Source organism: Wasmannia auropunctata, unplaced genomic scaffold (assembly GCF_000956235.1).
Source record: "Wasmannia auropunctata unplaced genomic scaffold, wasmannia.A_1.0 LD336040.1, whole genome shotgun sequence".
NCBI classification, from domain to species: Eukaryota; Metazoa; Arthropoda; class Insecta; order Hymenoptera; family Formicidae; genus Wasmannia; species Wasmannia auropunctata.
Genome location: NW_012026850.1, coordinates 390604 through 416778, shown reverse-complemented (window position 1 = coordinate 416778; position 26175 = coordinate 390604). Strand labels below are relative to the sequence as shown.

The window sequence follows — 26175 nt, the reverse complement described above, 5'->3', positions numbered from 1 at the left end:
TCGAGTATTTGACGTTTAATGTATGCGGGATGCTTAAGGGGAACGGAAGGACGCCGGTTATGGCGGGTCCGACGGGTGGATTACTTTTCTCGGCGTGAACGAGAGAGCGTGTATATAAAGTATCGGTTGTCACATTTCCTTTATAAGTATATGAAGATACAATGTAATCTCTCGCGGTGAGCTTGCAAAAATAAAATGCGAATCTGCGGTAACAGCGCGATATGCCAGCACCATTATGGAGGTTAATGAACAGTTCTTCCCATATGATTAATTTCGCCGAATAACGAAGCGAACGAACTAAATTGCTATTTTTTCTTTCGTCAATAATTTGAAATAAATAAGAGACACTTCTTGCTTTATGATATTAATGCGAAAGTGGAAGATTGGATATCGGTTTATCGAGAATAAAGCTGCCGGGAAATAATCACTTACGTCTCGAGGAATATTTGTAAAATACAGTAACGTATTTTATAATCGGAAGTAGCAGCGGGAAAATGTCTTTTTCCCCTCTAATGACCTTTTCGATATCAAATTAGACTCTTCAAATATTTTTTTCAAACAAATGCATTACAAAATGTGAACTGCTGTTTCGAATAAGAAAAATTATATATGTGCAATGTGTGAAAAAATGACGAAAGGGAAAATAATATGTCTCTAAAATAACAATTATATATTTAATATATTAATATGAAATTAATGTAAAATAATTAAGATGGGAAAACGCCAACACGGTCAAAGCGGATCTTCGTGCTTCCATAATATTCTAAAGTGTAAATCTTACAATTTTCGGTTCAAGTAACACCACGTGGCCGCCGATCGCGTGCTTCAACGCAGCTTCAAACCGCGCGAAAATTGTAAGATTCACACTTCAGAATATTATTGGAAGCGCCAAGACCTGCTTTGACCGTGTTGGCGATTTTCCATCTTAATTGCTTGTAACATTCCTCGGTCTGTCCTGATACTTAATATAAAATAATTTATTGAAATAATTTATTAAAACGTTATGTACTTTTCTCTGGATAGAAATAAAAATCTGCAGAATAAGTCTAGTATACACATTTATGATGAAGATAAGAAGCGAGTGAAGTACCTAAATCGAGAGTCGGAAACATGTTCTCATTTCCAGGGTGCTTGAAGGAAGGATGTGGCTCCTGAAGGAATCATCTAATCGTCGTTCACAAGATAAACGAGAGTGCATCGCCGTAAGTGCGCGCCGGCATGCACCCTTTTTTTTATACCGAGCGACACGTATTTGCGTAACCGCGGGCTCTATCGTTTTGCCGCCGCGCTTATCCGGGCGCTTTATTAAGGCGACGACCACATTGCCGCGTCATTATCGCCGTTAACGAAAGGGTCAGCGCAACGAAAACGACGCTGGGATTTATTTTCCGCTCGTCGAACAATCACGCGATCATTTTCATTGTAAATAGACGAACGACCGGGGCCGCATTCCGCTGGGGTATTTGTGTGTATTTAGAAACCCGCGTGGCCGCGGGTATTCCGTGCGCGACCCAACGCGGCGCGCGGCGGCGCGTCCCGGTCGAGGTCTAATCGATTTAAGCGCGGAATTAATTGTCCGACCGACTACGATATGCCGTGCCGGCCCGCACTGTGCTTAATTGTTTCACTGTCAAAGCGCAGGTGCATTGTAATGAGATTTGCATTGGCGATGACAGCGCTGGGCGATGACATCGCGTTTGCCGTTAGTCTTGGGAAAGTATAAGCTTCCTTTGATATGATATCTCACCGCTCTTGATTTACTTAACGCAGGAAACGGACCGCGATTGAATTCATGTGATTTAAATGATTGTACGCAAAAGTTGTGCAGAAAATTTAGAGACAAAAATTACGGGTATCTTGCCTGGTGGATTTTAGAGTTGGTTGTGCCGCGAAAGCGCATCACATCGAAGATATACTTGATTTACAGTGTTAACTCGAAAATCCATATCTACTTTTAACGCAACAGAAATCTGATTCTGTGTCATTTCTTCGAGCAATTACTTAGTATTCAATTTTAAATTCATTTTCATTTTTAATTTTATCTCACGAGGATTTTTTTTCATTCTAAAAACAGATGTTACGAAAGAGAGAAAAAACTGCACAAGCTCTCTCGCGTGCATCACACACAGTTTGGAAAGTCCACGCCCGCTTTGAGGAAAAATACTACTACTGTGTCTTAAACCGGTGCACTTTTACCTACTTTCGTATAAATTACAATTTTCTTCGTAAATTACACGATCGTCGCCAGACCGTGCAATTTCGCGGATTAAATCATTAAGTGAGTAATCACTGGGTAATTTTCGAGCACTTTGCGTCGCTGTGAGAGAACTTAAGGCGCGTCAACACGCGGCACTTCCACCGAGCTATTACGCTATCTCTCTTTCCTTGCAAATTACACCTTTCTCGTTGAGGTTGATGATTGCTCGCGTCTGAACGCCCAATCAAAATTCGCATTATTTTCATTTTCGAGGTAATATCGTTCAAAAAGTGGAATTTCTCCGCGATTTTCTTGTATATTAGTCGCTAAATAAATATTAATCTTACAAGAATTTTTTTTATTTACCACTAATGACACGTTATTTTAATTTAGCAAGGTTGATTAAAATGTTATCATGCACATTGTCAAACACTAATTATCAAATTTAAACCAATTCTTTGAGTTAAATTACATTTTGTTATTTTTAATTTTCATGTCGAAATTTATTATTTTAACACAAAACACGTGGTTGAAAAAACAACCCATGCAATCAACCATTTCTGTGGTTGAATTGCTTAGTTTCAAAGTAAGCAGCGTCCGAATTAATGTACGCACTTTTGTTAGTAAATAAACTAAATTTGAATAAAATTTAATACACTTTGTAATTTTTTTGAAATCAAATTGTTCAACTCCATTGTTTTTAATTAAATTAATGACACATTGAGTACACACTTGTGTTATAAAAACGAATCCATCCAGATCCTTGTTAAAATTTTATGTTGAATTTTTAACATACCTGAGTGCCAATCTAACATAATGAATGTAATTTGACTATTGTGTGTTAAATCGGTATTTAATATTTTTCAGTGTTAAAATAACACAATTATGAATAAATGAATAAATAATATAAAAATAATGTAGTTTTGAAACGTAAAATTCTAAGATAAATGAATAAAAGACAAACGTATATTAATTTATCATAATATAAATGTTAATTTTACTGAAGAAATATGTTTCCACAGTTTGTTCTCAAATTGCGTTAAGGAGTTACATTTTTGTGTTAATTTCTTACATATTTATCTTGTGTTAAATTAACACAAAATTTGAGTAAACCGTTTAAAGCATGTAAAATGTATTAAATTTAATACAAATTTTCAAACTATAGAAGCTATGCCGACCTATATAGGAATAATTAAAAATAATTTAAATTGGATATAATTCTTTTTTGTGTTAATTTCTAACATATTTATCTTGTGTGAAATTAATACAAAAGTTGCATGGACCATTTGAAATATGTGAAATATATTAAATTTAATACAAATTTTCCAACTGTGTAGGGGCGATGCCAACCTGTATAGGAATAATTAAAAATGATTTAAATTAGGTATAATTCTTTTTTGTGCTAATTTCTAACATATTCAATTTATGTTAAATTAATATAAAAGGAATGGATCATTTGAAACATAAAATGTATACATAAAATGTGTAAAATTTAACATAAATTTTCAATATGTGTAAGAGCGATGCTGATCTATATAGGAATGATTAAAAATGACATAAATTGAGTATAATTCAACAAATTTAATGGCGCATAAGAGATTTATAGTATATGTAAAATTTATATTATACACACGAATGTTACAACAGACTTTATGGATAAAAATTGCGCGGTGAGCAATTAAATGACGGATAAAAGTGAAGTTTTAATCTCTCCGTTTCGCAGTTCTGTCTTTGGTTCGGCTAAGATTAATACGACTGCACGCTATTACACAATGCGGAACGCGTTGCGCTCTCGCTGGGCGAACTATTACACGATCATTTTCCCTGCAAATTACATCCATCCCGGGCGCTGCGGTTACTCGTCGACGAACGCCCGATCAAACCTCGCATTATTCCCGTCCCCGAGTGTAATATCGTCCAAGAAACCGAACGGCACCACCGACGAAGAGATTGATCCTGCGGGACCGCGGCAGCAAATAGGTATTTTCCACCCGTGCACGCCTCCCCCCTAAGCTCTACCCCCTCCCTTCGTCCGCCATATCCGCTCTCGCCCGTAAATCCTAAACTTCATCCCGATCCGTTCTGTCGACGTAGTGATCAAGGGAAGTTTCTCTTTTAAGCAGGACCCCTCCCCCCCCCTCCCCTTCAATATTATATCTATTATATGTATATACATATAATACGGAAATACATATACATATATATATGTATATATGTATATATATGTATGTATATGTGTACATCCAGGTAGTCTCTCATTAACTGCATAATTAACCTTCTCTCGCGTCGCAGCGCAGCGCGTAAGCTGCGAATTGTATAGGGGGGAGTAATCGGGTGGGCTCAATGGCGGCGTTCCGTTCCGCGCGCACTCGCGCGAGCGTGCGCAACGGTACCGCTAGCGCACACTGCACGCAACCCTGCACGATCAACGCGCGCACGCATCCAACACACGCGTGGCGACCACGCATCCTCGCGAGAGCGGCTCTCTTCTCTCTTCGCCCGGCGACTAACCAACAACCTAATAACCTCGCCTTGGCTGGCGATTGACGCGCGCTTGTACCGGCTAATTATCAACAACAATCGATAATGGCTCTCCCCCTTCCTTTCACCCTCCTGCGAGAGTGCCAACGCTATCGTCTCGCCCCCCTCCTCCCTCCATCCCCGTCGAATTTTCCTCCTCTTCTTTGGTCTCTCATGTCAGTCTCCTTCCAATTCTTTTCGCCTCCTTCTTCATGATCCTCCTACGTTATCTCTTTCGACATGCATCCGCTTTGGTGATTACTTTGTTTTAAATCGCCTGATCGCCTTTTTTTCTTTCTTTCCTCAGGGACAGTCTGTGTAGAAACTAACGAATCATGAACCAATGGATAGCTCACAATCAGCTATCAAACGGCTGTCGCAAGATAATTTTGTATATTGGACATATTCGTCGATATTTTGAAGAATTTTGCTTAGACATTATTAAATACCGACAATTTCACGCCCTGAAACATCGTTAATCGCTTCTTCCTCATTTAGTGGGAGACGTCTATTATAAGAAAATGTCGTAAGTATTAAAATTTTATAGACTTTGGCGGGGTTTTCCGTCAGAATCGATAATTTCAGACCAACATCATTAATCGCTTCTTCTCCATTTAGTGGAAACTTCTAGAAAACGTCGCATTAAAAGTTTTGTAGACTTCGACAAGGTTTTCCATCAGAAACAACGTTCGCGATCTTCATATTTGTACTTGATTAATGCATTTTACATTTTTGTACATACATGGAAGCGTTTATATCTATTGTACATAGATTCTTCATTTGAATTACGCTTACACGTATTAAATGAAAACAGTTTCTAAATCTGAATTGATACGTTATTTAATTATAACTGCTTCGTATCAGAAAACACACGGTATAAGAAACAACATTCTTGTTATTTTAAGTTTCTCTTAAGGCGAATTTTAATTATCCGATCGTGAGATTGCAAGGCAGAAATTGCGAATGTTTGCAGATTCGTGGCGCGGTTGAAGGTTATTAACTAATTTAATTCAGCTTTCCGAAAGACGTGCAGCCGTGCGTGCACGCCACAAGTTCATTCGTGCATCATGCTCCGCGAAGTTTTAACCGACACCCGATAGAAGGTAGAAATTTACACCTGGACGTTGCGTGCCGTCGCGTTCTCACCCTTATAGGCATACCGACTAAAGATTAGTTTCAAATGAAAACATCTGAAAAGATTGAAATAGATTGCATCAAATAGCTTTACAATTTATACATTTATTTATCTGGATATACACATTTCTTATGTATACCTCAACACAAATACACGTAGCGCGGATTAGAGTCGGCATCGATCCTTCGTATAATTTTTCAATATCTGTAAACAAATGATTGACATGTCACGCGAGATGTGCCAACTCGAGCGACTTCGTGTCTCCATTATTTATCCGAACATTATCGAAAAATTAAAAGGGAAGTGAGAGGCGGAGGGGGGGGGGGAGGGGGAATAAGTATACGAATCCATCCCACGCTCTCGTGCTGTTTGCGCGCGGCGATTGCTTCCCCGTACGGATATTCGCAGAAGCGGATTTCTGCGATACGGGTAGGCGTATACACGTTTGACTCGAATAACTGGATGCCTCGTATGTATGTGCGCGGATACGTCTGCGCAATAATTGGTTTCGGTCGGGACAGAGTAACCATCGTGATTAAATCCTACGAGGCAGCTGCAGGGTGGCGGGGCGCCTCGCCACCCCCTCCCCCTCTCCTTCCCGGTCGCTCTTACTACTTGCCGCCCTGTTATATCGAGGAGTACGTCCTCGAGAACGACCTGCATTTTCGTGGATTAAACGCGACACTATGCCGCCGGAAAGCGAAAGTTTATGACATTATCCGAGAGCCGAGATCAGAATTGGCTGGAGGCGGTTGACAATCAAACGAACGTTGTTGACCACTTTCCGCACGTCATCCTCTTACCGGATTTACGAGAAATTTGTATTGTAATTTTGCGAATTTATGCCCACAAAAGTTGAACCTTGGTAAGTCTATTCTTGTAATGAATTTAACTTTGAAACAAAAATAAATAAGCCTGAGTCTTATTCCCTTTTATACAAAATAAAATTATTATATTTATTTTATAAAAATAAAAGAAAAACTAAAGGAGTTTTTAGAAAGTTAAGGGAGTAAAAAGAAAAATTTTTATAAAAGGAAATACGGACATGGATATATAAAGAGTTGTTTTCGTAACCGCGTTGTGATAACAGATAAAAATAATTTTGAACATTTTTGCTGCTTTGCTATATTACAATTTTATATCATATTATAAAAATTTTATATGTGTATACTATATAAAGAAATATTTTTATAATATAATGTAGGACATATTATATTTATCAACTTTAAGCAAGACACATATAGTGTATAAACCATAGACATATAAGAAATATATATATATATATATATATATATATATCTTATATGTCTATGGTATAAACCATATCAAATGCCGTTATAGAATAGGTTCATCAGAACGACTCATAACTCACATCACTGTAAATCATATAGAAAACAACTAATGCAGTTTTCATGTTGCTTTCTATCGGAGTTCTTATTCCGTTTAATGTGTTTCAGGACTCCGCGGAACAACTGTGGAACGTTTTACGTTTCCTGCGCGTTTTCATCGGCGCGAGTAGGAACGTTCCGATGAGCAATTTTGTGACACGATCTCGGAGAGGGATGAACGAGACAGTCGCTCGGTATTTCGCGTTCACGGAGCGACGGAGAAGATGGTATCGCGCGGGATGCAAAGCGGTCCTAGTCGGTTCTCTAGCTACTTAAGAGATTGACATGGTGAGATAGTATAAATGGACGGTGCGGCCCGAGAGAGAAAAGAGAGAGAGGGAGAAAGGTGGGAGGGAGGGAGAGAGAAAGATTCGTGGCTACGCTCTCCGCGGACCCTGGCCACTGGCTCTAATGGGTCAACACTGATCGTTGATAAATTTCAAAACGCCGTGGGGGCCTTTTGGTTCTTCTCGGCGGCTTAATCGAGTTAAGGCGTCGATTGAGGAGGTGCGGCGAGGTTAGCGGCGAGTTAATGCGCCGCGCGTCATTCCCCGGGGAACGATGGCACACGCAATCGTGTCTGTAAGTGCGATATAAAATGCACGAAGCAAGTGGTACACTGAACGGTATTCTCACACGAGGTTTTTATCATTTGCTCATATTATCTGGAATAGTTGCGTTATTAAAAACGTTTTCGGCTTTTGTGATTTATACATATATATGTATCATACTACGGTTGAGAAATAACGCGTTATTTATACTTGTAACATCGTTACTGTTATAATTACTTTTTTTTTTGTAACGAATGAGTAATGGCATTTCTTTATTTGTAACGTTAATGTTACAGTTATTAATAGCAATAGAATTACATTTTTGGAGTAATGATAACGAATGCAATTATTACTTTTACCAATGCTTTGTACATGTACGATACATATACATACATGAAATATGCAGGTTTCAGGAGAAAAGAGTCTGCTTGATTATATTGCGATTGACCGTGATCAGTGATCATTATAGGTATAGGTTTCGTGTTGAACTGGTCAATACGACATAGACGAAAGTCATTTGTGAAAAAGTAATGGAAATTGTAATAATTCGCATTAGTTTTTGAGTAACGATAATGGTAACAAGTTGCTTTTTTTAAAACGATAACGATTAACAGTAATGAGTTATTTTTCAGAAAGAAGAACGGTAACGGTGAGAATCGAATCATTTTTACGAAGTAACTTTCCCAACCTTGTATCATATATCATTTGTAAACCTTTGGATAATATCGGTAAATATGACTGATATTATTATATCTTATAGATAATACATTCTTTCTAAGAGATTACATTTGATTGTGTGGAAATAGCGTAAAGTCATTAATCGATGTGTGAAAAAAATTCCATTACTGTTTCACGTGGTATTTGCCAAATACCTATACGTTCTAACTTTGACAGTATTTTCATAAATATTCAGTTTAATATCGACATTATCAAGCGAACGAATCACGTTATCCATGTAATGGGAATTAAAATTTTTTGCTCTTTAAAATTTTAAGCGACGCGGTCGAGCGGAACGAGGAGATCTTGAAAAAACCATCAGACATCAGTCAAAAAGGTTACGCGTTGTTAGCCGCTTATTAAAAGCGGCTAGCTCCGCGGTAGTCGAGTTCGTTTCCCTGTTTGTAATGTAAACCGCACATATCCCAATGCGCGCATTTAATATATTTGCGAGAGCAAATGTCGCGAATGATGAATTAGAGGTAAACGAATTGATTCCAACAAATATGCGAGCGCTCTCGCGGATCAGTCGCGGGGATACGATGATATTCAACTGCCGGTCAAATTAATTAATGTCCCCCCGTTGGCATTTTATTAAAGGAAAAGTCGTGCACTTTGGCGCATAAAACGAGAAGCCGGTCAACCGCCAATCAAGTGTCAAGATGGGTTGCATGAAACCGATGAACTTTCGCGCGCTGCTTTTTTAGACATTCGTTAATCCAATGTTATTTCGCAATGACAATTTTTCGCGCGCGATTATTAGATCAGGCATGCGCCAAATACGGCATCTCGGGATAACGATTTTGCAGAAGCTTCGAAAACTCTAGAGTAATGTCGTTACGCTGACAAAAATCGCGGTAACGCTTTTCATTTCCGTCGTCTTTATCGCTCGCGGAACCTCAATTTGTAATCGTTAGAACGATTAATAATATATGAGGGAGAGAAAATCAGAAAATAAAGTGAATTTATTTATCTTTAACGTACAATACACGTTAACAAAATATATACAAAATTATTTTTCATGCAGCTTTGCAACTCATTTTGTGTAATAGTCTACAAGTCTTTCTGATTCTGTAAAAAAAAGGTTTCAAGCCCTCGAAACCACGCATGGAAAGAACAATTTTACTTAGATTAAGGTCTAAAAATTCTACTGGATGCAGATTTGAAAATAACTTTATTGGACCATCAAAATAATTTGGTTAAAAACTCAAAAATGATGAGTAAATGATGAACTGTTGTGAAACATTTTGATATTCTAGCAACTTGTTTGAATTTCCAGCAATATTATTTTCAGATCTGTATCCAACAAAATTTTTAGACCTTACAGCAAAGTCATTTTTTTCCGTGCGTATGCAACTCTTTCTTAACTTTCTCGTCATTGGCATATTTTCTTTAATGATCCATGCAAATGGAAAGAAGCAAAGTCAGATTTATAAGTTGAATGTGAAAGAAATTCAAATTTAAATTGTCTTGAAGTTTCAATAGCAGCCAAAAACCTTCTTCGCAGACAAAATTGGAAGATGTGAATCAATTACACAAAATGTGTTGCAATATTGGGCGATTATATTGAGGAGTAATTTTGCATATATTTTGCTAAAGTGTAGGTATTGTAGGTGTGGAATAAATAAATTTACTTTACCTTCCCTTGTATATAAGGTGAAACTTTACCCGATAAAAATTGATAACCGATGCGAAAATTGCGCGAGATCGACGATATGAAAGATAAAAAGGGATAGATGCGCGATGATTTTGTAAACTCGGGCGATGCCGCGCGCGGAATGTGTACATTAAACTCATGCCGCGTATTTAATTGAATTTCCTGTCCAATATTGATACGACTAACGCGGTGTCCATAATCAAAAACTAGATGCCCAAAATGATTAATATCCCGATCTCGGTGCTATTTTAGTTAACTCGCCTGAGAGGAGGCGATAATCGAAATCGTTCAAATCCTGCGCTAATATACCTCTAATGACCCAATACGCAGTTTAAATATTACATTTTTTTAGAATATGAAATTCTATTTACACTTCGGTGCGTTATTTACCTCAATTATTAATCACTTTTCACGTAATATAAAATGTCTAAAAATGACGCTGAAAATGACATTTTCTTTCCTCTGTTAATTGATACATGTACGTACATAACTATTTTACTTATTTAGCGTTCTATTGTGCTAAACAAATGCCGCATATTATATATAAAACTTTGATATTAAAAAATACTTCATTTTTTATTTCTTGCTGATCATTATTGTAACTCAATTGTATATTTCAATTATCTCTCTATCTCTTCTCTCTCTTTCTTTCAGTGATATTTTTACTACCAAGTCCAAATTATATAAACGTTTCTCGAGCGTTTCCCGACACGTACAAAATATTTTTTGTGAAAAAAAAAACGGGATTTCTTCATAGATACTGCTCGATATTCGATGCAGGATACACCGCGCCGTCGTTTGTACTTAAGCACGGCTGTCGATTCGGAATCTAATTTCCTTGATCGGCGTGGGTGGAGAGACGGTGGCGTGAGACAAGGAAAGACGGAGCGAGAGGGGGAGGAGGAAATAAGAGAAAGAGGAAAGGTATGCCGTCACACAGAGGGCTTAGCTCGCCGACCAAAGAGGATTACAGAATTTGTCTTCTCGTGGACCATCACCGGTGTCGTACCTTCCTCTCCTTTCTCCCGCCCTCTGTCCTCCACTCTCTCACTCTCTCTCGGTCCTCTGCCCTCTCGTCCCCACCGCCCTCCCTCCCGGTCTCCCGGACTCTTTCAGTTTTTATCTCCGGAACGAAACGCAATGGCCACTTTGCGCGCGGCACAAAGTTTCGACGGAAATTTCTTCGTAAAAGCCACTGTCACCTGTCGCGCTCTTTAATCCGACGCACGTATCGATCCTCGCGGGAGAGAAGTGTCTCCGCCCGAGACGCGACGCGCGACGGTGCCCTTTCGTTCGCCCGAGAGACACACGGCGCGGCGCGGTGCGGCGCGGGCGAGCGTGTTTTTATTACCGCGCGGTAGTACTTAATGCTCCGGCCAATACCACCCAGCAAATTTAATTTATTTAAAGCACTCGCGCTTTAGAGTCGGATCATCGGGAGCTGTTAGCCGAGTTAATTGACGGGGGATTAATAAAGCGAGCGCGAGAAAGGGAAAGAGCGAGTAAATTAGCGAACTGGTTTCCGATCGATATCTCCGGCTCAGGTTTTTCTCCGTCACGGCGTGAGCGAACGTAAAACGCGTTATCTCTCCTCCACAGGAGAGAGAGAGAGAGAGAAAAAGAGATATATATCGGGGCTGATGGTTACATTAGTACTCCCCGGTTTGCGATAAATTAAATTTCTGGATGACCGATGCCGATGCAAGGAGGCAACGGTCGCGTTAATCGATAACCGAGTTAACAAAACGACGAGCGAGTAAATTACAATCGTAAGTTGACGCAAGTATATAATCGCGGCGCAGAATCTTTTTTTCCTCCTTCGTCGTTTGCTGCAACGTGCGCTCACCGCACGCGCACAGACACACGCTATCAGCAGTTGACGAAGAAGCGAAAGGGCAGACGAGCGCTTAATCTTTGTAAGATGAATATCGGGTTCGTCGATTATTCGCGTATGGGATATCGAATTATTAAATCGTCTCAGGCGAGAGAAAGAGAGATAGAGAGCACGTATGTGTATATCGCAACAACGCTCGAGGTAATATTCTTAAGCTGTCATCGGGTTCTTGTCGTGCGGATAGAGTTTCCGTCTAAGCGGGTCAACGTGTCCGTCCGGATAGGAAACGCTAAAGCAGCATGCAGTAAACACGTCGCGTCGCGAGAGACAGTCCCGGGGACGAAGCACGTGTCCGGAATGGGATGCAATTCAATTAACGCATCTAGCTTTTCGATATTTTTAAAGAATATCGCCAAGCTTGCAAATTTTTTGGGCAATATCGCTAAAAATACTGTTCCTAAAGTATAAATTATAATTGCAAGGATTAGAGAAACACGTTTTGCGTTTATAGTAATATTTCTAACCCCCTACACGGAAAAAAACGGTTTTGTTGAAGTGGCCTAAAAATTTAGTTAGATACAGATCTGAAAAAAGGAATTAGGTATATCGGACCATCAAAATTATGTGGAAAAGCATGATGATAATGGTGCAAAAAGTTTTGACATTCCAGCACACACAACATGTTTGAGAGTCTAATATAATTGTATAGATGGTCCAATAAAATTATTTTCAGATTTGTATCTAGCTAAATTTTTAAATTACAGCAAAACCGTACTTTCTGCGTAGGTTCAAGTGAAAATTTTTTCGTATGAAATATAAATTTTGTTTTTATGCTTCCTTTCTTGCATATATTTTCTAAATCTGCCATATGCGTCCAATTAAATTTCAATATTAGACAACCTCATCTCGTCGACGGTCGTCTAATTGAACGGCCGCAACGTCGGCGACCATCTGCCTAATGATAGACGCAGCGCTGATTTTTCGATATTCAGTGGCATACGTCGATCAGGTAATATCGACTGTCGAGGTTGAAGTTCCGCAATTACGGCGTGTACGCGCGCAGAGCACGCAATTTTCTCCGCCGTGGCGTTACCGCGCAAAATTCACACGGCCGATCTCGTAAGATTTCACGTGGGGAAGAGGGATAGGGGGAGCGTCGTTTCGATGAGGGAGTGCACGTGCGTAGAGGTCAAGGTGGACGAGATGAAGGGAAGGCGGGAGGTACGATTTATTTTGTTTACGTACCTTTTGCGTGGCTCGTGAGGGCGCGGACGGGGAGGGAGGAGGACGGCCTTCGTTATAATAGTAATCAACGGGCGGGCGGGCGGCCCCTCGTTATCGTTACTAGTTAATAATTTAATTGTTCGGTGGCGTGCGGGCTTTATTGGGATATCTCTGCCGACATCGCGCGCCGTGTTGCGCGCAAACGTGTTCGTGGAGGGCGCGTATATGTATGTATGTACGTGTCCTGCGTGCCGGCTTTATGTGAGCCGGCCGAAAAGCCGTGTGTATATGTACGCGTCGTACGCGGCCCGCGAACGCGCGGTCTGCACGCGTGTGATGTGCGCACGTGCACGCACGCACGCACGCACGCATGCACGCACGCACGCACGTACGCACGCAGCAGACAGGCAGGTAGGTAGGCAAGCAGGCAAGCGGAGTGACTGACTGACGGCTCGCACACACATACACACGCATACACTCGCGGCCTGAATTATCCAGGCGTCAATATTAATCGTGGTAATGACGTACCGATTGCTAATCGCTGCACAAATTACGCCAATACTGCACCGCGCGCGAGCGTCTCTCTCTACTTCCGCCGTGTCTGCCAGTAGATATATACCCGATGCCCTGCGCATCCCTCGCTGTTTACTCGTTCTCTCTCTCTCTCTCTCTCTCTCTCTCTCTTTCTCTCTGTCGCTCTCTCAGTCTTCCGACGGTATCCTCAACATATCCTCTATATATCTACGCCGATATATGCGGACTTCCGTCTCAGCGTAGTCTCGGCAATCGATCACGCGGCATTTCGGTATTCGAGCGCAGTAAAATAGATTCCGCAACGCCCGGTGTACGATTGATCGGTGACACACGCGCGCCAATTACCACTCGCAAGCCTCGATCGCGACGGTAATCCGGTTAAACTAGCGCGGAACGACACCAGCGTTGATTCCATCCGCTCGCCGCGCTCGCGAAGAGAGAGCAGAACTTTGCGTATCTAATCATCGCCAAGATCTCGACTAGATCGCAAGGTCAATCAGTTTTGCAAGAGTTAATTGTCACGGAAGTTGCGTTTATCAGGAAAACGACAAAAAGATTGATTACAACGTGAATTAAACGATAGATTACGCAAGGAATTATCTAGCCAGATATTTCGTGTTGCGCAAAGAAATTTTGACTTAAAGCAATTATCGGAGAGAAATAGTCAGCAATTATTTTCAGTTTAACTATTACTCTTACTTTTATTCTGCATTGTCTCGATATTAAAGGTATAATCATCTTATTCTGACGCTCATTTACATTGCAGCGTCAAAACAGATGACGTGATCAAAATTGACGGATGTCAAGCGTCAATTTTGATCACGTGATCTGCTTTGACGTTGAAAATGAGCGTCGAGCGTCAACATGAAAGGGTACCTTAATTCTGTGCATTTGCTGTTGAAGAAAATCGTTTACGGTTGTTTATCCAGTGTCTTCAATAACACGCACGGTTATGTTCCGAAGGGAGAAAAATAGCGCTCGAATGACGCGTCGCTGCGAATCCAACCCGGGTGTGCAGGTATAGAGATTAACGATTGAGTTCAACTTGTCCATTTCTTGCACGGCTGCGTCCAATTTGCGATCGGGCCGTAAGTGCGAAAAGTTTGCTGCCGAAAAAACAACGGGACTCCCTGGCAATAAATGGGTATAAAATTACACGTAATCGCCGATGCCTCTCCCGCTACTCCCCGGCCTACCCCTACGACCCGCGTGTTGTCACGCGATCGAAATTGCTCCCCCTAACAAAGCGCTTTTACGTGCGGCGCTCCGGCCCGACGCGCGACGCGACCTGCGACGCCCTTATGTTACGTCGAATCCGTAGAACCGGGGTGGAACTTTTTACAATATAGACATTACCAGTGATGCACAAAGGTACTTAAGGGCCCTATCGAACTACGTATTGGAGATTGAGGATACCAAATTGAAGATTAGATTTCGGCTACTTGTCAGATAATTTAAATTTTATTCCGTTTCGTTCCGATTGGTTACATTTTAATCATCAATTCGCAGTTCTTAATCTTTAATACACAGTCTGATACGCGCTTTAAATCCGTGTCACACTACGCATTAGAGATTGAGAGTTGCGAATTAAAGATTAGAATTTGACCAATCAAGTAATTTTAATTTCATTTGATTCATTACGATTAATTAAATTCTTCAACTCGCAGTCCTCAAATTTCAACGTAGTCTGGTATGGACTTTACATTTATGGATTTCGGATGTAGATTGATTTTGTGACTTCATTAAGATTATCTGCCCGCAAAAATTCAAATCAAAAACTCTGAAAGATACTCGATATTTGCTTCGGAAGATACAAAAAATACAATTTTTATAAATGCGAAGAGAAATTATAAGTATATTTGCCTTTTATAAGGCTATACTCGAACTTTGAAGTGGGCGAGTCGAAAAGAAAGATCAAGAGAGGTGAAAAGCGTACGATGCTTGAATAAACGTGTAACGTTGCAAATGAGTATATTGATTCGCGTATTGCGGACGCGCTTACAGCAAAATGTAGATGTTGCATTTTAAGTTGCGGCCGTACGTTGATAAGTGCGGGTAGGTCGTATATCAGGGCTCGCGATCAGATTAGCGTCAATTTAGCGGTAAAAGCTAGGTCGTAAATATTTCCTACAAACTCGAATCAGATGGGAGCGGGGTGGTGCACGTATACACGCGCAATAAGTAATGAAATTGTGATAACGCGAGTCATGCCAGTGTGTAGAAAAATATGAATTTTTCAAAGGGAAAAGGGGTAAAATAACACAAAATATTTGTAATTTATTCGGAAGATCCTTTCAGCAAAAGTACCCGGATACTCGAAAGCAAAACTTATTTTTCCATTCAATATAATTGTTACCGACGATTATCGTGACAGTATAAGCTTCATGCACTTGCCAAAGAACCATATAATTTGATCGGTAGATGATTAATACTTCACTTCGCCATAGGACTATTTATCTTCCCACACTGCAAACAGGTACGTACTTCATTTTAATTTCTTTTTTTTTAATTTAAAATGATAAATGATTATTTTATTTTTGTCAAATGCACCGATCGAAGTTTCTTCAGGCGAGTCAGTTTCGCCGCGCGGATCGTTTTGCAAAATTAATTATTTACCGCGAATAAATAGCACGTTCGAGAGATCGCTGCCATGATAATTTGTCGTGGCCGGTTTATCGTAATTAGCATGGATATTATCAGTCGCGCGCACGATTAATTACGGCTTCGTTCCTCGGAAAGATGACTTGCCATCGGGAATTGAATTAGACGGAATAATTGTGAAACTTGCGAGGCAGATGATGAAATTATGAAGCGGAAAGTTAACGACGTTAGCGCGGCGTTAAAAGGAATTAGACAATCGCTGGGGAAACTCGTAACACGACGAAGAATTAATTCGAAGTGTGTTAACGTCGCCGCCCGCATACGTCGCGGGATTGATCTCGCCTCGTGAAACTGAAAAGCGATTTTGCATTTGTTCGGCTAATACGTTGTTTAATCGGCTTATCCCGCCATTATCCATCTTACGCTTTCCCGTCCTTTTCATCGGGCCGGGGCAATAAGCGCGCGAGTTGCAATATATCTTTCCAATACCGCAATATTAATTATTACGATGAATTACGCGTAAAAGCGGAGAATTATTTGCGAACAGTGAGCACTCCGATTTTAATAAAAAGAAGAGGTCTCTCTCTCTCTCTCTCTCTCTCTTTCACGTGGGAATAATATTTAATTAACGGTTGTATCGGCGTAAATATTTTCTTGCACATTCGCTTTTATTTTAAGAACAATAGTTGTATATGGGAATAGCGTGCTGCGTTTATCGAAAATAGATATCGAAGATGTGTAAAATTTCATTAATTTGAAATGAATGAAAATACAAGTCGTCGTCGCGAGGTAGGTTGTGAGATTCTGTATTCATTGTGAACCATCACGATTCGCAAGTTTCAAGCTTCGTCAACAAAATTCGCGTCATCGATTCTAAAAAAAGGACAATATTTGCTAAATATTGTTTACGTATTGACGTATTAGCTATCGGTCGCAATAAATCGGATACAAAAAAAAACTCTAGCTAGTTGTAAAGCGCATACAACGATAATGTGGTGGCAATCATCTTGTATCAATAAATCCCGAAATCGCTTCGACGTCTAACTTCGGCGGTGATTTCGGCGCTTAATGCGATTTGACTTTATTTCGGGTTGGACCGGGAGCTAAAATCGGGGAGAGCTGACAAATATACCAAATTCACAATGTAGCACGGTGACACATGTATACAAATAACGCGTGTCGCGTTCGCGCGCCCGTCGCGACAACGGTCATTCGTTATTCCAGCGAGTTAATTTCGATCAATCGCGGCACCGCACGGTAGACGACCGATTCCCGCTGAGGATAACAGACCTGTTAGCCCCGGCGTTAAAACTACAAGAGCGATATAGCGATATGGGGGAGAGTAGAGGGGGGAGGGGGAGGAAAGAAGGAGCACGAGGAGGCGAGAAGACGAGAGGCAGGCACGATCCATTAGTAGGCACGTCAATTCACCTCTTAAGAAGCGACTTAAAGCCGCTTCCACCTATCTTGCCTCTCTTCTACATTTTTCTCTTTTTTTCTGGTCTTTCTCGCGCTCGCGTTCCGCCCGCCCCCTCTTCCTCTCCCCCCCCTGCTCTTCCTCTTATTAGTGGCGGCTGGTGCCCCTCGCCTTTTACCTCTTCTTTCTTTTCCCGCGCGTACGGTATCATAATTAATGATAATTCGATTAGCGGGACAAGATTGGGTCTCGGCTAAGCAGCCTCCGTCCTTTTTCCTCGGCGCATTTCTCCCGCGGTTGGTCCACCTGGCTCCTACCTCCGTAATTTCCTTCGAAAACGATCAACGTAAAATCCTCGGGAATAAATGCCGACAATTAATCCCACGTCGAACATATTAAGCTTGACAGAGGCTTATTCAGGCTTGTTATAGTTTTGGAATCGGATAAGAATGAACTTTATTCTATATGCGTTTATTTTTCCAATTCGGAACGTAATTTCTTTTATCGACGTTTCCACTTCCGATAAGATTACGAGGTTATTTGATTTGTGAAATTTAATGAAAATCGTTTTCTAAATAGAAATATGTGCCTCGAAAAACGAAACAATAAACTTTTTATTGATCAACGCTATACATTATAGTATTTATTAGACCATCCTCATTATTTTGTAGAATAAAGGAATTAATCACTACTTTTATATCAAAATACTTTTACCACATTTTCAATACAGTTACATTAAATATCATGTATCGCGGATAATATAAATTCTTTTACACTGTAAAATCTTTTTGATCGATCTTATTAATCATAAATAAATTGGAGCTACATTAAAAGAAACCGTGATAATTGCGTCATTTCAGAGCTTGACGTGAAAGTGAACGAGGTTGCGAGCGTCGCTATAATTCCAGTCTTTTACATTCTTAAATTTTTCGAAGTAAACTCATAAGCGAGCAATTTTGCTGACCGATTGACACGCGATAAACGCTTCGATATCTCGCGCTACGATATTCATGTCATTGTCAGTCGGAACGGAAGCTACTGTTACCGTGAGAAACAATGCAACCTCGTTGAAAAATTAACAGTATCGCAACAATATCGATCCCGTGATGTGAACTCCCGGCCACGCGGGAAACGCGAATGCAACTCGCTCCGTGATGTGACGCTAATTTATATCACTTTACGGGGATAATATCCGATAGCTGTTCGCCCATTTTTTTCGTCCGCGCACCGTACACCAATAATGGTAGCGCCGGCACAAAATTGTTTTGTCGATTCCGACCCTTCCGCCGAAAGTGTTGCGTCGATAACTCGCGGCTCTCTCGCCCACCCCGGGTTTGTGTGTGCGCGCACTTTCAGAAATGACACGAACGACATTTCGCGGGCAGCGTAGGCGAAGCCGGAGACGAAAGTGTCTCGAAACAGGAATTATCGGATATACGTTTCATCGAGCGGGGGAGAGGTGAAGGAGGGGGTGGAGGGGACACGCTCCATCTACGTGTACAACCGACCCGCTCCGGGTCGGTTCGATCGCTCGATTCGGTTTCGACGCTGAATTAGCGTGTCCGCCTAGTTTGGAGAACGAGATCTAACGTCGCGATACTAACGATTTTCCAATTATACGCTAACGCTAACCGACGAGACGCCCCATGCCGAACCGCTCCCGTGCGGCCGTAGAATCACACGTATACACGACAGGTGTGGGATCAGTTCCGCGCAGGAAATTGACGCCAACACCAGTGTGCATCCTTAGAATGATTGTGGGCTTTAGACAATATATTATCCACGGTCTTCTTAACTTTCATATATTTCAAACAAAGAGATAATTATATATAATTTATGTTTTAATGTTGTTAAATTCGTTGTCGGTGAAATTAATTTTATTTTTATTTTATGTTATGTCTTTTCAAATCTCTAGGATTCTATCGAAAAATAATCATCTTGCTATAGTTTATAGAAAAATAAATTATAGTATTTTTAATAATTATCTATTTTAATACACAGAGAGAAATATTTGTTTAGATTTAACAAGTTTCGAAAGAAATTGTTTCGAACAATCGTGTCCTTTTTGCCAAATTGTGTGGTTTCATACAACTAGAATTTGTATTTGATAAAATAATATTTTATTCAAAACTTTGTTGTTTCAATAAAATAAATGTAAGCCGAACAAATAAAAATACCGAGTGTAAAGAAGTATTTTTCTCTGTGCAATTGTTGTATAATTTATTCTCACTTTTAATTCAATTATTTAGGAAAAGATAAACATCTACCTTTTCTCTCTTCTTTCTCTCTTTCTGAAAACATGACTATTTCAGCACTAAATAGAATAATAATAACGAAATACTTACATTAGGATCTCATTACATGAATTGAATTTAAATGTATTAATCATCGACCGCGATAATGTCACCGCGGCCAGTTGTCCTCGTGGAAACATGTAGTCCATCAATCATTGATATATGGATCATGGACGTACGATAAAGTTGTATAGACGAATTATTTCGATGTAATAAAAATAAAGCGGCTCCGTGTTGTTAGAAGCAAATATTTACCGGCCGCGGAAAATACGGCGTAAATTAAATAATGCGGCGCACAAATGTCTCGTAAGAAGGTGAAGAAGTATATAGTGCGCGGTAAATTGATTTCAGTACGACGGAAAATCACGCGACGAACGTAATTATTATTCAGATCTTCACCTATCTGTGTTGTTAAATTTTATTGGACTAACGAAACTTTCGTCAATCGCAAACGGGTACGTACACGCGTAAGTGAGATTATACAGCTTTGTTTTATTGTGCCTCGAGAAAATGACGTGTAGTTATAAATATTTCCTTTTTAACTCTTAGAAAACCAGCTGATGTGTGAAAATTTCAATGTCTAAAAAAGGGGGAACTGTAAAACTCTAATGGAAAACTCTTCTAGTTTTATATTGTATACATACGAGACAAGATGTAGCACATGCGCTTAGTTAAATGAAGCGGCGCAATGATTTTCCCATTGTTAAGAGATGCAATAACTGTCTCGTTTCACAGTAATATTCTAATAATTATTTAATTTTCATCGTTTTGCGACAAATTGATAACCGCTGTTAATTTCATCGTCGAACAATTATTGCATGGCGCCACTTATATATACGAAACATCCAAATCAACTCCCTCGATTCCATTACGTTTCTCAATTATTTTTCTTAAATTCTGTCCTCGGGGATGCGGAGGGTATACGTACGTACAATCGATCAAACGCGACCCCGGCGATAATTAATCGAAACTCGATCAAACTGTGCATTTACCTGGCCGTAACGCAACTGCCAGACGGGATAGCAAAGCGAAACTCGCGCGGCGCTTGATCGTGTCTGTCCAGGCAGGATGCAAGATTCAACAGACGGACAGCGGAACGGTTTAGTCTGCTAATCGAATTAGTCCGTAAATGCGAAAAAATAATCGGACCCCGTGTGGAAAACTACACGCGGCCGTCGGTCGAAATTCAGTTAGGTTCTCTGACAATTACGCTATTAACGCGCTATTGATTTTTCGTTTTGGGGCAGTGATACCACAAGTTTATATCTGAATATGCTCGACCGAACATTTCACTTTGATTGCATTCGTTCTTTAAACGCGCCCGAAATCGAGCTTTCGATTTTCGAAAGCTTGTTAAAAAATTAAAAACTAATGATTTAATTAGGAATTAATAAAGAGATTCGTAAACTGTATAATAAATTTTTAATTAACAGCTGAACGATAATAAATGATGTGTTGACGACTAACAAATCGTAGATGGATAGTGGCGAAGGAAAGGGTAATTGAATGGAACGGACGACTGAAGCTGCAATGTTAATGTCGTTAATGGATTTCGAAAGATTTCGTAATAGATTTCAGTAATATAAAGTATTTTATAATTTAGAAATCTATGACTTTGCATGCCTCACAAGCAAAAACCCTTAGAAAGCTAATATATGAGCGCTAATTTCTGCGTGCATTAATCCGACGGCCCGAGAAAGCGACGAAATCGTTTGCAGATTCGCGTTGCGTTAATTCAAAAATTTTGACGGAGAAATTGCTAACAAAGAAAAACTATATTTCTGTATTAAATTAACTGATCTAAGCGAATATATGCAGCGTTAGTTTTGTTTTAAATTTTGACAAGTTATTACAAGATATTTTCAATATATTGCTGTAGTTTCATAACCGTTTAATTTTCCGCAAGATTTTGAAACGTTAAGCATCACATAATGTTAAAGAAAGAAGAGCTATTGTTATTTTTAAAATTTAAAGGTTAAAAATAAAAATTTATATCAGATCCTTAATTTTAATTCCCTTTTAAAAGAATTTTCCTTGTGAGAAGCATTCCTAAGAAAGTGGAAAAGTAATTTTAGATATTACTAATGTTATATAATAAGATATATTGTAGGCGGGAGTAAGTTGGTACCGGTGTTTTCCTGCGTATCGCGACTGGTGTCTTCCATCTCCTGATGAGTCCTTTTATGGCTGGCCAAACCGAGGATCGCGTCGATGCTGTGTCGCGGTGTGCTGCTGGCCGGTTTCGGTAAAACGATGTCTTGACTGTTCTGCGAGGCCGTGTCGACGAGCTGCTGCGAATCCATTGTCAGGAACGCTCTCGTGTTTCGATGGACTCTTCCCGGGGATTGCTCTGAGTCGGATCACCCACCCTCGCGCCGATTAAAGATCTCGCGAATGATGACTCCGCGCGGGTGCACTAAAGCTCGACAATCGCACGACGAAACTCTTTGGCACACGTGTCCCTCACCGTGAAGTGCATTTCGGACAACTGCATCACGCACTGCTTGAGTTTGCGGTCTGTCAGTCTGCCGGGGTAACGTTTATTAAAACTTAGGTACTTTCGGATATCCGATTTATATTTTTTACAGAGCTAAGAATCTCGTAGTTGCCTGGACGTTTAGCCTGTGTCAATCGATTAATAGGATCATGTCATCAGCTCGAACAATCGCCGAATTAAATTCGAGTTTAGAAATATTCACCCCAGCGTTCGATCTCTCTCGCAAAGTCAGTCGAGACCCATTCAATATACGCAGCTAAATTTCATAATGAATTTTTGTAGTCACATGTCACCTCCTCACAAGTCATGGTATAAATCATGGCACTTTCATCAACATGTTCTGTCGACACGGAACTGATCTGCCCCTTTTAACAATCATTTAGACAATAGAAGACAGATCTTTCATTGAAATTTTCCCAAATGTTTATCACCAGTGTATTAATTAGTACTTTAAGAAATGAATACCTCGCTATTGTTTACTAACACCAGATATCGTCCAAGAACCGAGTCTCTTAACAATCCCTTGAATCATCCACCGTCCACCGCGAACACCTACTTAGCTCAGAAAAAGTGAAATCGTTTACGAGGAGGAAACGTTATCCTCCAATTTCTCGGGACGTCCAACTTTGTCTTCGCTTTCATTCACTTTCGCAGGCGATCAGATGGCTAGATGGAATCTTTCTCGTTAAAGGTCGAAGCTCTTGAGCGTGCGTCGTGTCAACGAGGACTAGCCGGCCGTCGTCTACCGGGGTGGCCTTTGTTGCAGCTGTACACAACTACTCCCGAAGACTACTCGCCGGTGAAAGAGGTGGTCCAGGCATGAGCCGCGCGGGGGGCGTGGCCCGGATCGACGAATCAGCGACGCCGTTCGTCGGGCTCGCGACCAATCGCGGCGGGGATTCGGGAACATGGCGAGATCAGTGGCGCTCAACCGACGGGTTTTAGAGAGTAACCCTCTCTCTCGGACGGGGGTAGCCGCAGGGGTTGAGGAGGACGGGCTCCCATGACGCCGTAACGCGCGTCCCGTCCCCACCACAGGGTGTACGACGTGTACGTGTGTGTGAGCGTACAGAGGTGCTGTTGTGTGCGCGCGTGTACCCGCGTGTGTACGAGCGAAGTATGTGTAAGGGTACGAACACAGGAGAGACGAGCAGCGAGTCCGCGCGCACACGCGCACCGCGAAGGGGTGGTTCACCTAAACAGAGGTGGATGGTACACACACGCGGCCGGAGTGGGTTGATTCTTGCGGCGGATTCTGGCATCCCCTGTAATTGCCAGAAATGAGGTAAAGCTTACCGCTTACGCCAAGCCTCCTACGCTTCTGGATGCCCCGCGGATCCGCGGGACCTTACGCGCCCCGCACGCTTTTGTCTGCGATTCACCTACGCGCCTACTTGTATCGTCGCACCGTTTTGGGCTCGTATATATAGCAATTCGTTTTCTATTCACAGATTAAAACTGATGTAAATCTGATGAATTTAACTTTCGATGTTAGCACGTGAAAATCAATGTTTATTCGTGACATTAGGAACCTGACTTTATCAAAGTTTTTGCTTTAAGGACTTTAAGGGAGACCGAAAGATTCACCGCGTTTGAAATAACTTTTCCGCAGACTGCAGAGTATTTATTTTGCAGCTGTTTACCGCGGTGAATTAACAAGCAAAAATATTGTTCCTACGTGGACATTATTTAAAATTTAGTACGATACAATAAAATAAAGCCTCATTTATTTTATTGGCTGCAGTCAAAGTATTAGTATATTTACGTAATATTATACATTATATTGATGATCACGTATGTATATTATAGCGTTTATATTATACGTGCGCACAATCCCGACTCGCATAAATGTCACGAGTTCAAATAAATTTTCTCATTTAAAAACAAATATCATGTTTGCAGATTCGCGATTATTATCGAGGCCAATGGTGTACTTATCAATTCTACAATTTAACATCATTGTTATGAAATTATAGCTATCAATGTTATCTTGAGCCAATCCGCGAACACACTCAATATCGCGAAATCGCCCGTGCGATAAGACGGGAATTTATTTTTGGCGAAAACAGTTTTATAAGCGTTTTGGAGCGGGTTTTTTTTCTGTTTTACCGTTATTTCCTTCCGCAAACTCCCGAAATTAGCTTCGCGACAAAGAGACGAGAGAAGTGGACGTTTTCCGGTTACCAGAATGGCGGATGCCGCGTTGGAAATTGTTTCTTTTTTTCGAGCGGCGTGCCGGCCGAAAACCGTGCGCACAAAACGAATCCCCGTTTCCCATTCCACGTTCGATTCCGCGTATCGTCGTTACCATTTGGCGTTTTAGCCCGGGGGGAAGTGTACGCCCACAAAACCGCGCCACAAAAGATATCCGCCTGTAGCGAAACAGTAGCTACTCAAAATCGATCCGACTAAATCGAGGCAAATTATACGTTGTGGAGACGAGAGAGAGAGAGAGAGAGAGAGAGAGAGAGAGAAAGCGCTCGCGCGCGCACTCACGCTCGCGAGCGCGCGCGCGCTTCTCTCTTCCGTTATAGAAAAGAACCCCCGCGTTGTGTGTTCGTTCGCGCGCGGCTCCGGGTCGCTGCGTCGCCGAAAATGCGCCACCGCCTGTAATCGGATTGTGCATGTATGCATTGCACCTCGCGAAAGAGAACCAAAGCTCGGGCGTGAAGATGAATCACAACGGTGGCGTTTATCGATATTGCATTTACTCATCATTCACGCGTTTACGATCGTGTTTACGAACGCGCGTGGCTTGAGGAAAGAGAAATAAGTAATCCGCAAAAAGTAAAAAAAATTAAAAACCCAATTATCTGGGCAGTAAAGATGCCTTTTCTTTGTTTTCCCTTCTTTCTTTCTCTTCTATGTCTTCAACAATATCTATATTTTTTTTATATCGGTTTTTAGCACTTATTAGAGAAAAATATAGTGGTAGCAACTATATGGATGACAATTATATACACAAGTTTTATATGTAGAATAAATGTACATAGTTGAATAAACATAGTAAGTATATGTATGTATATATTAGAATAAATTATTTGTTATAGTTGGAAAAACTATAAAACAGTCCATTTCTTTATATATATATATATATAAAATTAATTCTACATATATATGTAAAACTTGTATATAGTTGTCATCTGTTTAGTTGCCATTATTATGTCTTTTTCTCTGATAAGGGAAGAGAGTAAAGAGTACTTTATAATTATAATTAAAAAAATTTTTTTATATATTCTTACAACTTAATTTTTTCAAAATTTCTTTTATGATTAAATTAAAGGTACTTTTTAAACTTTCGTTCTGACAAATTTCTTTTATCTCGGTAGCCCGGCATTTATAATCGCATAATTCTTATTTCAAGATCGTCTTAATAAGTAATGTCTTAAGATGCTAATATGGTTCTGTGATTGGCTTATGATATCTTAAAATTGTATTTAAGACGATTCTTACACGGAAAGAACACTTTTGCTGAATCCAGATCTGAAAATAATTTTTGTTCAACAAAAATAATTTTGCGTAAAAGTCAAAATGATTGCTAGAATATCAAAACGTTTTATAGCAATGCTTATCAGTTTTAACATTCCAATAAATTATTTTAATAATTTA

The 26175-nt window shown here is 40.4% G+C and overlaps 1 protein-coding gene and 1 long non-coding RNA gene across 2 annotated transcripts in view; one reads left to right on the top strand and one right to left on the bottom strand.

Moving 5' to 3' along the window:
• LOC105451930 (retinal homeobox protein Rx1-like) overlaps positions 1-23289 on the bottom strand; it is a 56088-nt gene extending 32799 nt beyond the window's left edge. The window contains exon 1 of the mRNA XM_011692656.1: positions 22198-23289. Coding sequence (XP_011690958.1) covers positions 22198-22372 — 175 coding nt within the window. The 5' untranslated portion in view covers positions 22373-23289. The remainder of the gene's footprint in view (positions 1-22197) is intronic.
• On the top strand, positions 5062-5539 carry LOC105451929. Its single transcript, XR_974646.1, has 2 exons — positions 5062-5243; positions 5336-5539. It is a non-coding gene; the product is annotated as an uncharacterized LOC105451929 (long non-coding RNA).
• Positions 23290-26175: the final 2886 nt, after the last annotated feature.